Source organism: Trifolium pratense, linkage group LG1 (genome assembly GCF_020283565.1).
Source record: "Trifolium pratense cultivar HEN17-A07 linkage group LG1, ARS_RC_1.1, whole genome shotgun sequence".
NCBI classification, from domain to species: Eukaryota; Viridiplantae; Streptophyta; class Magnoliopsida; order Fabales; family Fabaceae; genus Trifolium; species Trifolium pratense.
In genome coordinates, this window is record NC_060059.1 from 7875583 (window position 1) to 7889077 (window position 13495).

Here is a 13495-nt window from a genome sequence, read left to right on the forward strand (position 1 = left end):
AAATGTGTTGAAACCAATTTTCTGTAGATTTCATAATTAACCTTTGGTAGATAACTAGATATTACCTCCCAGACAAAAAAATCTAGATTTTGAAATTTGAGGTCATGAACCAAATGAACAATGCAAACAGAAACATTGTCATGCATTAAATTGTTAATATACAAGAAAAGGACTTTTTTTTTTAATTAACCTGTATTTGAAAAAAATAAATACAAAATTAATCTACATTGAAAAAATAATACCAAAATACCGCATGTACAATTATGCCAATGAGGATGGTGCAAATGGCGTGACTGTCTTCGGTGTTTCAAGCTCATCTGAGTCATCTTCGTTGGCGTGATTGTACTAGCAGCCCAAAAGTAGAGCATTTTGGTTTTTTTTTTTTCTTCTATGCTTTGCATTTTTTTTCCTTTCAAATATCGGTTAATTAAAAAAAATGATCCACAAGAAAACTAGAGAGTTCAGTTGAACTCATAACAAAATTTAAAGCAGCAGAGAATAATAGCAAATGTTCTGTCAAGCTCTAAAGTCTAAACTATGTCACAAGAAATTTCCTCTCCAAAACTAAAAAGAGAGAGGGAAAAACTATTGCATAAGAGAAGTCCTTATTCTTTCTCCAGCATGTTGTTGACTAAGCAGATACAACTTCATCAAAATTCCAATCTTGTACTATGTCCCTTCTCACAGCACGACTTCTTACCAGCCGTGGAGGACCGGTTATCTCACTGCTACTCGAGATAGTAGGTTGAGGGGTGACCTTTGAAGATGATGGTGCAAGAAAAGAGTGTAATGTAGGGGGTTGGACAGATATTTTCCGTGTTAAGCAGTTTGCAATAGCATAACATCTTCCTTCGCTATCTGAATTTGAAACAGATCTCCTGAAAGAGTGCGATGGCGATGGATTTTCCACACTATGGCACACAAGACATGCTAGACTCATTGTGGCTCTCACAGTCTTCCCCTGCAATTTATGTCAAAAATTAGATTTCTTCAGATAAGTTTTGAACTTTTGATCAATTAAAAAAAAACAGCCTTGATTTTCACATCATTCGTTGTACCATCTGCCACCAAAAACATGGGATACACTGATATAGCATATATGGATTTGCCGCAATCAGTAATTCCACGCAGTCAATACGTTGGTGGTTGTTGGATAGAGAACGGACGGTCAAGACATCTAACCGAGAAACCATTATTTGAGTGTCTAACCTCAAACATCGTAAATTTATAAGCATCATGGCGGGATAGTCGCAAATGCTATTACACAGAACTTGGAAACTTATAACCATTACCTATCTATTATTCATTTTTAAGCCAACCACACGGTTCAAACCCTACAGTATACCACAAGTATATTTTACAGAAAAAGAAAAATTGAAACCATTTTGCAACGATTATGAGTCATTTGATTAACAGTTTTTCTGATAAAGTTATAACCAATTTGGATACACATTGCATAAATGTTCCAAAACAAAAATCTACATTAAAAATCATAGCTACGCTAACCAAACTGGATGATCAATGTTGTTTATGTGTGACTGTTTTTGCAGGACAACTAGAAATAAACACAGAAATTTTCACTATAATTTTCCTCTTCTCAACCTTTTAAACATACCAGTAAAGAATAATATTTTTGTTGCAGCTATTCCATATGGAGCATTTTAGAGAACTTCAATCTCAAACAACCGAAACCGGAATGTACAACAACCTATCTCTGTAGCACATGCATATATAAGTTACAATCAAATCAGCTTTTGAACAATAAAAGAAGGAACTAACAAGCATTGGAAGAAAGTAGGAAAAATGTTAATCAATCTCAAAAGGTTTGGCTTTTTATTATGAGCCAAAATTAGATCAATGATTGATAAACTAACAACTCCAATGATTAATCCCCTCGAGGTAACTGAGATCCATAACAAATGCTTCTCCATATGCACCGGCCTGGATCGAATCCATGACCAAATTGTTAAGGGATACTTGTGCCACTGCCTGCCACACTATGTTGGTACTAAAAACTTCATTTTGTTATGCAAACCTTATAGGTTTGCAAATAATAAACTAGTCAATTATATCAATTAATCTATATTGTTTATTCTTTTAATCCTATTTTTTTACCTCATGAGGTTTTTCTTTGCACTGTTAATTTATCTATATAGCCCCACTTATTCATTCACAAAAGTCCTAACTTGAAATCTTTTCCACAAAAAACATCATCATAAGATAAAATATAACCCACAAATAAATAACACGAAAAATAGAAACTTAACCATAAACCCATCATAAGATTTGAAATCATGGATCTAAAGAAACAACTGTATGAATTAAAAATTAAAAATTTAAAATCTACAAATGAAGAGATCTAATCTAAACACAAAATCAGTGAAAAGGGGTTTCAATTGAATGAAAATGAAACAGGAAAAAAATACAAAAAGGGAAATGAAAATGGTGAAAATGTAAATGGGTCAGAGACACCAACCTGGTTTCAGAGCAGAGCAGAGAAAGTGTGTGGGACAAACAAGATTCGATATAAGCTTTTACGAGGTAAAAAGAACAGGGACACTATTGTTATATTGTTGTTGCTGCGAAGCTCACTTTGGTTATGATTTTGTGATGTGCATAAAATATTTTTGAGTCTATAGTTTGAAGTTTGAACTTTGATTTGAATGAATAATAAAGTAAATTAATTTATGATCTCATGATAAGTGAGTGAGGGAGGAAAATGAAATTAGTTGGTCTAATCATATTGATTAATGAAAGCATGATATATTTAGAAATCGTAATCATCGATGTTACTGCTCTGTAACTAACTTACTAATAGTAATCATGTTAATCACTCCGTCCATTTATTTTTGGCCATTGAAATAACAGAAATAGGAAAATTTTAATATGGACGGCTTCTACAAATGGTTCATGATGGACTAATTCTTAAAAAATATTTAAAATTGTAGCTACCACATAAATTATTGTTTAATAATCATTCTTTTTTTAGATTAAAATAATGATTTCATTAATAGTGGTTTGACTAAAATATCGAAAAATTAAAAAAATAACTTATTAATAGTGGTATGATTTTATGTCGTTATTTTAGCCATAAATACTATAATATCTTATGGGTCATGCTAACCGGTGTCCTCGGGGCACTGGTTAAGGAAACCAAAATTAGAAAGTTTTGAAAAAAAAATAATAATTTTTAAACTTTCGAGAAGTTGACTGCACAAACTCAAATGCCAAATTACTATTTTTGCATCCTTAACTAGTGTCCGGGGCACCGTTTAGCATTTTCCATATCTTATTTAGAGTTCAGGTATGCTCCATTACCTTATCCTCCATTTTTCTTTCAGTCACTGCTTAGATCGTGACACGTAGATAAAAATTAATCAATGGTCCATATTAAAATAAGTATTTTGTTTAATAAAAAAAATAAAACACCATAAAATATGTTTTGTCTTCTTTCCTCCTATGCACTACTACCACTATTCATCTTCCTCCACCGTACAACTCTCCCTCTTTTTCTAATCACGCTCGGCTGGGATCACATCTCTTTCAGTCCTAGAGAAGATCGCTGACATCTTCCCTCTATGTTCGTTACAGTGCCGTTCACCGCTATTTTCACATCCGCCGCAGCTTGCCATCGTGGTGTCTTCTTTGTGCCGCCATCTCCCCATTTTTTCAGTTTGAAGATTGTTTGATTGAAACTTAAGTTTGTCATTCAAGATTGATTGATTGAAATTATTGTTTGGTGGTGTTGCATTCAATTTGAGACTGTAATTAGAAAAGGGAAAAAATGTAATTTTAAGATTCTGCAGATTAGAATGAACGTAGAGGGATAACGCCGTCACTAAGACGGTGGCGAGCGGCGTAGGGATTGCCGGAGTCAGTGACGATGGCAAACGGTGATGAGAGGAAAATGAAGCACTGTAGAGGAAGAGGACGAGTGACAAAGGAAGAAGACAAACATGATGTTGTTAAAACTTTTTTGGCTTAATTAGTAAAATGGTCCCATATTTTTGGTTTCAGATTGGTCCCTTAAAGAAAAAAAGGTCCAAATAGATCCCTTAAAGGAAAAAAAGTCCGAATAGATCCCTTAAAGACATTTCCGTTAATCAGTTTGGTCCTATTTAGACATCTTTTTAGGGACCAAACTGATTAACGGAGATGTCTTTAAGGGACCTATTCAGACTTTTTTTTCTTTAAGGGACCTATTTGGATCTTTTTTTCTTTAAGGGACCAATCTGAAACCAAAAATATCTTTAAGGGACCATTTTACTAATTAAGCCAACTTTTTTTCATTTTTTAATCTCGACCATTGATTAATTTTTATCCACGTGTCACGATCTAAGTAAGACCGGAAGGAAAATAGAAAATAAGGTAATGGAGCATACCTCAACTCTCTTATTTTACATGTTAAAACCATAAATTGGGCTCTTATTTTTATGTGAAATGGGCTATGAATTTGGGCCTTAATTGTCAAGTCCAAACAATGATTGATATCAGACATTACTTAATTATCAGATTATGTATTGAACGTATGACGTAGCTTTTACGGATGTGACACCACTCTACGTATGATATACTTTTAAATAGAACTAGTATAACTTACCCGTGCTATCGCCCGGGTTAATGTTCTATGAAAAATATAGATTATTTTTTTTCACACATGAAAAATATGAATTATTAAAATTTTAATATTGTGATTTTTTTTAATTATTTGTAAAATTAATTTTATATTTAATGTAATAGTTTATTTAAATATGATAAAATATCCAAAAATTGGAGATTTTAAGGAGAAATGGCAGAATTGAGAGTGATACTCCACTCTGCGTTCCCAACTCACATGTTCATATATTTGTTCTTTTATTTTCATAAAAAAAAGGTCATTATGCAAAAACTAATCTAACGGTTAATATATTTGTTCTTAATCGTCATCTCTCTCCTTTAGACATTTGTGTTCTTCAGGAGTATTTTATCTCATGTCCCCGTGTGAAAAAATTTCACATTTGAGAAACAAAATGGGGCGATTTTGATTTTAATATTATTTATTTAAAAGTAATGAACAGTATAACTGTTTGTCATTTGTTTGACACAAAAAAAATTTATATAATTTTTTTAAGCATATCTCATTTGTTAATGTGCAAATTTTAAAAAATGTATCTATTTGTTTTTATTTTTATTTGTTTATTTTACAGTGATGTATGGAGAATAAAAATAAAGTAATACATGATATTATTGCTTTTAATTATATATATATAAAATCATTGTTACTTTCCCTGCTTTCAATTGATATCATATTTTTTATATAATAAAATCTACAAATGTATGTCTCACCCCGTGTAAGTTATTTTTTGCTTAATACCTCCATGTAGGTTTTTTTTTATATCAATACCCCTGTATTTTAATATTTTGTTTGGTACATATCACTATGTATTTTTTTTTATTAGAAAAACCACGTTAAGGTAAACCATAATTAATAAAATAATAAAATGAAATAGAAAAATAATCTATGAAGTCAATTACTTCATTCCTTTTATATTTCAGACAATGACACATTTTTCTCTACGTGATAAGCATGAAGTTTAAGAATATTTTTTTTTAAGCATATCAATTTCTCAATTTCACATTTTTCCAATTCATTCTATAGTATAGTCATTCGAGGAGTTTCTATTATTTTATTAGTATATTTGTTAAATATCACATGAAAAATTAGACAAATAAAAAAATAATGAGTAAAAAAATAGAGTACAATATTTATTTATAAATAATAGTAAAAAAACATTTATAAGCATGATTTAAATCCAATAAAAAATAATACGAACAACAATTCTTTTTTAATAAGTAAATATATGATTAAAAAAAATATAAATAAATACTTAAAACTCTAACATCAATTGATAATACTTAATCCTAATTTGAATAACAAACAATGTTGTTCTTCCATAAATTGACCTGCAAATAAAGAATTATAACTCAAAATTAGTACAATTTTCTGATTATAGAATTAAACTTGAATATTTTATCCACTCCTCTGTTCCCAATCCACATGTTATTTATCCCTCGTAGTCATCTTCATCAGTGTCTGCAAGAATCTCGTCGATCATCATATAATAAAAATTAGATTATTATCATATATGATTAAGGTTAAAGTTAATTAGTTGAGATATTAGTTTTTCTATTAGTTAATTAGTTAATTAGTTTAGATATTAGTTAATTAGTTGAGATATTAGGTTAAAAATTAGATTATTATCATATATGATTAAGGTTAAAGTGAATTTGGGCCTTAATTGTCAAGTCCAAACAATGATTGATATCAGACATTACTTAATTATCAGATTATGTATTGAACGTATGACGTAGCTTTTACGAATGTGACACCACTCTACGTATGATATACTTTTAAATAGAATTCCGAGATGTGGAAAAGTGGAGTAGTGACTTTGCGGTCTCCGATTGGTACAAGAGCTGAACTTTTGACTCAATAAGTGACTCACGAGCCTATCTTGGTGGAAAAGTGATGATGATCAAAATTGAACTCTTTAAATATCAAAGATCATTTTAAATAGTCCCCAAAAGTAACCGTAAAAGAAACAATAATAGAAATAAATTAAAAGTTTGAAGTAAAAAGTTTTTTTTAAAAAAAAAATAAAAAATCAAGACATTAAATACATTACTTTTAAAATTATATTACCATTTGGATTCAATCCAACAATTATGGATGTGGTGACATTATGAATGCATTGGATGCCTCTCAACAAAGAATTCAAATTTTGAGTCCGTTTGGTAAAAATAAGCTATAAGCTAGCTGATAGCTGATAAGCTAGCTGATAGCTGAAAAGCTAGCTTATAGCTGATAGCTGAAAAACTAGCTTATTGAAATTAAAGTGTTTGGTAAAATTAGCTTTTAAAGTGGTTATTAAATATAAAATTACATAATTGATAGTGGGTAGTTTATTTTTTAGAGTGGGTAGTTATTAAATTAAAGGGTAAAAATGGAATAAAGTGTAAAAAGCTATAAGCTATAAGCTCAAATGCTACTTGAAATAGCATCTGAAAAAAAGCTATAAGCTAGTATAAAAAGCTTGTTACCAAACACCTCTAATTTTTTGAAACAAGCTTATAAGCTCATATAATAAGCTATAAGCTAGCTTATTTGTGTTACCAAACAGAGCCAAAGATAAGGGGCGGGGCTTCTTATTGGCTCGGGAGGACCGCGACCTGTCCTGATATTTTTGTAAATATATTTTTTATCTCTATAAAATTAATTAATTTTGGTTTTAATCTCTATAAAAAAATTCATATGTTTTCATCCTTAACAAAAAATCTATTTTATTTTTAATTCCTAATGGACAAAATTTTAACATGTTTTTGACATCTTTAACATAATAAATAGACATAATATAGACACATCTTATTAAAACTTCAATACTCTTCTATTGAAGTTATCATCAATTCATCATCGCTTATGCAGTTTTGGTACTCTGATCCTGCCCTAAGGCAAGGAAGTGACATTTCGATCGGGCACTAGTAATTATTTCGTTTACTTGTTTTCGGTGAACATAAAAATGTTATAACATTGGTAGGGCCGTCCATGAGATTTTGGGTGTCATATGCAAGTTATAATTTTGTCCCCCATTTATTTTTATAAGTCATATAATATGAAAGAAAAATGAAAGATTACATCAATATCTAAAAGTTTACACAACTAGATTCACCTATTCGAAGTTCTCTGATAACTTTTAAATTTTCAAATAGATTTCACATTTACACTATCAAGATGATTAGCGTCTAAGTCTATTTTAAAATTTAGTTATAATAATTATATATATATTTTTTTATTTTAACACAAACGAACGCACGCACGCACGTGCGAGTGCACACACATACACATACATACTGAGTAAAAAAGTCGGTGCCCCTAAAATTTTAGTTCCTTATGTGGTCGCTCCTTCGAACACCCTTAGGAATCCTCCTATATATATAATCATTTTCACCACCAAGTCTCTCTAAGTGTTTGATTCTTTTCTTTTCCTTTGTTTCTCTACCTTCAAACATTTTTCTATAAATAATATCAGTGTTTCAATAATCTTCATTCAACCAAAAATGAGTGTCATTTCCTCTACTTTCGATCAAAGTTTCAAATACTTTTTCTCGCACACTTTTATGACATTGCCAGTGGAGGTTGCAAGTCGTTCTTGAGATTTTGAGTGCTCTATGCTAATTATAGAATTCCGGTGCCTAATTTTTTTAAAAGTCATATAATTATAAATATATAATATTAAAAAGTTCACACCAAATAGATTCAATTGTTATTAATCTTTTTCAAAACTTTTAATTCTTCAAATAGATTTCACTATCAAGATCAAAAGAGTCTTAAGTCTATTTTAAAATTTAGTTATAATAATTATATAATTTATTTATTCTAACACACTAGAATACAAGCACGCACGCACGCACACACGAGTGCATGCACATACACAGACTAAGTAGAAAAATTGATGGCACTAAAATTTTGGTACCCTATGCGGCACTCATTTTGAACACTCTCTAGAGTTCTCCTGAATATCGATCATAAATGGATGTCAATAAAAGGTTAATCATAAATAGATGTCAATTTTAAGCTCCGTTACGGTCCTCCTAAACAAATTAGTCTAACTCCGCCACTCGATAAAGAAGTTTTCTTGATTGGTTTAGTCGATTGATAAAATGAGAGTTTAAATTTAAGTTAATTTTTAACTTACTATGTTATTGATTTGTATTTTTTATTTTCTCAAAAAAAGTTAACCACATATTTAAGAAATCCAAAATACTTAATTACAACAGTTTATTGTTGACTGCACTTCTCTTTAATTTATGGATTCCGCTGGTGTATAATCTATAAATTCACTTATTTAAACCCACATCACTGTTATGAATCAGTTAAGTGGGATGTCACTTGTCAGTGTGGTGTAGTATGTAATTTACCAAGAAATTTCTGCATCTTAAATATTGAACATTGGTGAGTGGAGAATAGAAAAAACATGACAATGATGATGGCAAGGACAACTTTAATAATATCATTAATAAAACTCAATTATTCTGCTTTTAAAAAAGGTGACTACTTCTCTACCCTCACATAAATTGAGGGCATATGCTCTATGCTGATGTGGCATGATGTGGCACCAATAAAATCCATCCACATGTATCTAAGTCAAACATAAATATTATTTTACCACAAAATAATTTTGACATACTTTTATTTTTAATTAATTATATTTTAGGTTACTAATTTTCTTTAATTATATTTTAGGCTATTTGGGTAAACACATCAATTTACCATCAAATTTCATCACAACAAGCTTCAGCCACCAAATTTTACACGATCTGCTTCTTTCCATTCTTATCATCGGCAACCAAATCCTTCCTTTACCGTCGTCGCTTCTTCTTCGTCGTCGCCGCTTCTTCTCTTCTGCAATTGTCGTCGCCGTTTCTCCTCTTATACAATTGCCTCTTCTTCTTGCCCTTCCTTCAACCTTCAAACGCTCATTCACCTCTTCCGGAATCACTTGTCCATCATCAGCTACGTTTGTTCCAGAATCGGATTCGTCTAGGTAACATTGATTTTATTTTTTATTCTCTTGTATGTTTTAATCACTCTTTGTCGATTGATTTAATTTAACTGGCTGATTTGTAATTGCTATTTGAATTGTTAAAATTGTGTTAATGTGTTTGATCTAGGGATTTAGAGTGTTTCTTTTTCCTGCCATTCGGTTTGTGTGATTGAATAATGATTGAATGATTGAATGATTGAACAATATGAATTGTTAAAAGAATATATTTTTTGTGCTAGCTTGAATGATTGAATAAATGTTACTGCTTTGTGAACGATACAAGTTTTCTTGTGAAGACTATAAGCAAACTTGTGAAGACTATAAGTTTTCTTGTAAATCCCTGAATAAATGTTACTGCTTGTGTGAAGACCTCTCCCTGATCTAGCGTACGTGAAGACTGAATAATGAATACAAGTTTTCCATTATATTTTTCATTCACACAAGCAAACAAACTTGTAGCACTTGGTTTTGATCTGAATAGAGTAAAATATAATTTTCATTCATCACACAAGCAAAGTGCACCTAGTTATGCACCGGTGGGTATTTTAATTGTTCAACTTATTGTTTGTGTTGAATTTGTTGATTTTTATTCTGATTATTTTCTTCTATTTAAAACAGCACTTTTTTGCACAATTCTCTCCGGCAGGCATCCACCCGTCACATTCTAACACCGTTTGGCATGCGGGAATACAAAGTGCACCTAGATATACCTTGGTGGATATTATAATTGTTAAGTTCAACTTATTATTTGTATTTAATTTGTTGATTTTTCTTTCTAATTACTTTCCTCTATTTAAAACAGTTTACGTCTGCGTTGGAGGAGGTGGAGCGTTCGGCAAAACATTGCAAGTTATAAAAAGTGAAATCATATTTTTACATGCATTTCAAGCTGTTTTTTTTTAGTCTGTCAATGTTATTGTGGCTCCTATTTTGACATTCAAATTTCAAATACCAAATTTATTAAATAATAATTACAATTAATTTACTGATTGAATGCTTGTTATTTAGAATTAATTTGATCATTGAATGCTTATTTTTAGACGTTATATATTGATTCTAAAATATCATTGTTATTGAATACCAAAAACAAAAAAAATATCAATGTTATTGAGTCAAAAAAAAAATTAATATTATTGAGTAAAAAAAAAAAAAGAAATATTGCTTCAAAAAAAAAATATCAATATTATAGGCTCGAAAAAATAAATATATATATCAATGTTAGTTTATTTTTTTCAAGAAAGTATATCAATGTTAGTTTAAATAAAAATAATAAGAGAACAAAAAAACAAATGGAAAAAAAAAACTAATATCTAATTTAAATATACAATTCCATTTGTACATCTATTACTAATATATTAAAATCGATTATCACCAAATTTACTAATTTATCCTTATTACTTTTAACCATGTTGCAAGTTTTATATCATTCGTTGTAATTTTACTAAAAAATTATATATAGGAAGAATATAAGATAAATACAAAAAAAAAAATGATATGCTTAAAAATAGAAACAAGATTATAGATTGGAACAAAACAGAATAATCTTTTTTTTTTTACATAGTAGGTGTGATGATTAATACGATCAACTCAATAATCCATCAAAAGAAAAAAAAGAATAAAATAGTCAATAAAAAAATTATAGAAAAAATAACATGAATATGTATCAAATTTATTAAATTATCCTAAATATTCATAATTAAATTTCTAATTTTTTTATTAAAAAACTAGTTTAAAGACCCGTGTTTTCACACGGGTCTATTGACTTTTATGCGATATTTGAGTTTTTTTTTGTAGGAAACGATATTTGAGTTTGTCACTAATATTAATGTAGAAAATTTATTTAAAATTAAAAATAGAATAATCTATACTCATAAAAATAGTAACAAAATAGATTAATACGATCAACTCAATAAACCATCAAAAGAAAAAAGAGAATAAAATAGTCAATAAAAAAATTATAGAAAAAATAACATGAATATGTATCAAATTTATTAAATTATCCTAAATATTCATAATTAAATTTCTAATTTTTTTTATTAAAAAACTAGTTTAAAGACCCGTGTTTTCACACGGGTCTATTGACTTTTATGCGATATTTGAGTTTTTTTTTGTAGGAAACGATATTTGAGTTTGTCACTAATATTAATGTAGAAAATTTATTTAAAATTAAAAATTAAAATTTTTTTTATATAATATTGTTAAAATATAAGTGGAATTATTGTGTTAATTATTTCTTCTAAACTTATTTATTCAGTTTTTTATATTTCAGTAACAAATAATGGTCCCGTGTATATTATTAATAAAAAATTAGAAATTTTATTAGGAATATTTAGGGTAATTTAGTAAGTTTGATACTACTTAACTTTATTATATTATTATTAATGGTTAAGACTTAGGAGTAAACTTTGTAGTGATTTTTTTTTTTTGTTTATAAAAAATTGTTTATGTTTCTTTTGATGAAAAATATTGTTTACGTTTTTTTTATAGAGTATTTTTTTTATTCTATAATTTTTTTTATTGACTAAACTTTCTATAATTTCTTTTTTCCTATTTTTATGGATAGATTGTTCTATTTTGTTTTTATCTATAATTTGTTTTGTTCATATTTTTAAGCATAGCATCTAAAAAAGAATATAAGATAAATACAACAAAAAAATTATGCATAGATTGTTCCTATTTTGTTTCTAAAAAAAAATTATATAGAAAGAATATAAGATAAATACAAAAAAAATTTAACATAAATACAAAAAAAAAAGATGATATCCTTAAAAATAGAAACAAAACAGAGCAATCTATACTAAAAAAATAGAAACAAAACAGATTAATACGATCAATACTATTAAAAGAAAAAAGAGAATAAAATAGTAAATAAAAAAAAATATAGAAAAAATAAGATGAATATGCATCAAATCTATTACTAATATGAAGGTGTGAAAACACAAGAAGGGGGGGGTTGAATTGTGTTTTAGCTAAGTTAAAACTTTTTCAAGTTCTTAACTCAACTACGTTAGCAGCGGAAAAGTAACCCAATAAATAACAAGTTAAAGAGATAGAGAGAGAGATCACACAAGCAATTTATACTGGTTCCTCTCACAAAACGAGAGTAGTCCAGTCCCCTTGCACTTCCAAGGGAGTTCACTATAATCACACAAGATTACACCTGCTCAAGCACACAAGCAAGAGACTTCTCAACAATGCTCAAGCACACAAGCTTAAGACTTCACACTTAAGCACACAAGCTTAAGTCTCACACTTAAGCACACAAGCTTAAGTTACACACGTAACAATAAAGTATATAAAAATATACAAGTGCTCTTAGATGAACCTAAAGAGAGCAAATACAAATAGTACAGAGTATTTGGCTAAAGTGCAAAAACACTTGACAGAGGTTCAGAGCTTGTATATCACAGAGTTCAGAGTTTGTTCAGCGCACGTTCAATTCTTGATAAAATGTTATTTGTTGCAGCTGATCTTTCTAGTATATATACCACTAGAAAAGAGTCGTTGCAAAAGGAGCCGTTGGAGTTGATAACCTTTTGTCTTCAAGCAGTCTGTCTTGATGCAGTTTGGTTGTATCCAAAACTAAGAAAGAGTTTCAGTTACTTTGACTACTGCAGAGTGGACTTTCCTTATTCAGCTAACAAAACTGAAGACCCACGTTCTCAAGATAGGACAGACAAAACAGAGCTAGCTGAGCTGATCAGACTTGAAAGGTCCTTTTCTTCATTGGTAGAAGAGTTGACTAGTAAAGAGAATCTTCACAGCTTTCAAAGAGATCTTCAGAGTTTGATGAAGCTCGTAGACAGACAAGAAGTACTGAAGTCTTCATCCTCTGAACGTTGTAACCTCTGAAGTCCAACATCTTCTGAGCGCTTGTGAACTTCTGAATTCACATCCTCTGAACTTCACTCAGG

The 13495-nt window shown here is 29.5% G+C and overlaps 1 protein-coding gene across 1 annotated transcript; it reads right to left on the reverse strand.

The window, feature by feature from the left end:
- Positions 1 to 5: 5 nt before the first annotated feature.
- On the reverse strand, positions 6 to 940 carry LOC123922573. The gene has a single exon (XM_045975280.1). It carries the CDS (start codon positions 938 to 940, stop codon positions 632 to 634), a length of 309 nt encoding a protein of 102 aa, XP_045831236.1. The 3' UTR covers positions 6 to 631.
- Between the last annotated feature and the right edge of the window lie 12555 nt (positions 941 to 13495).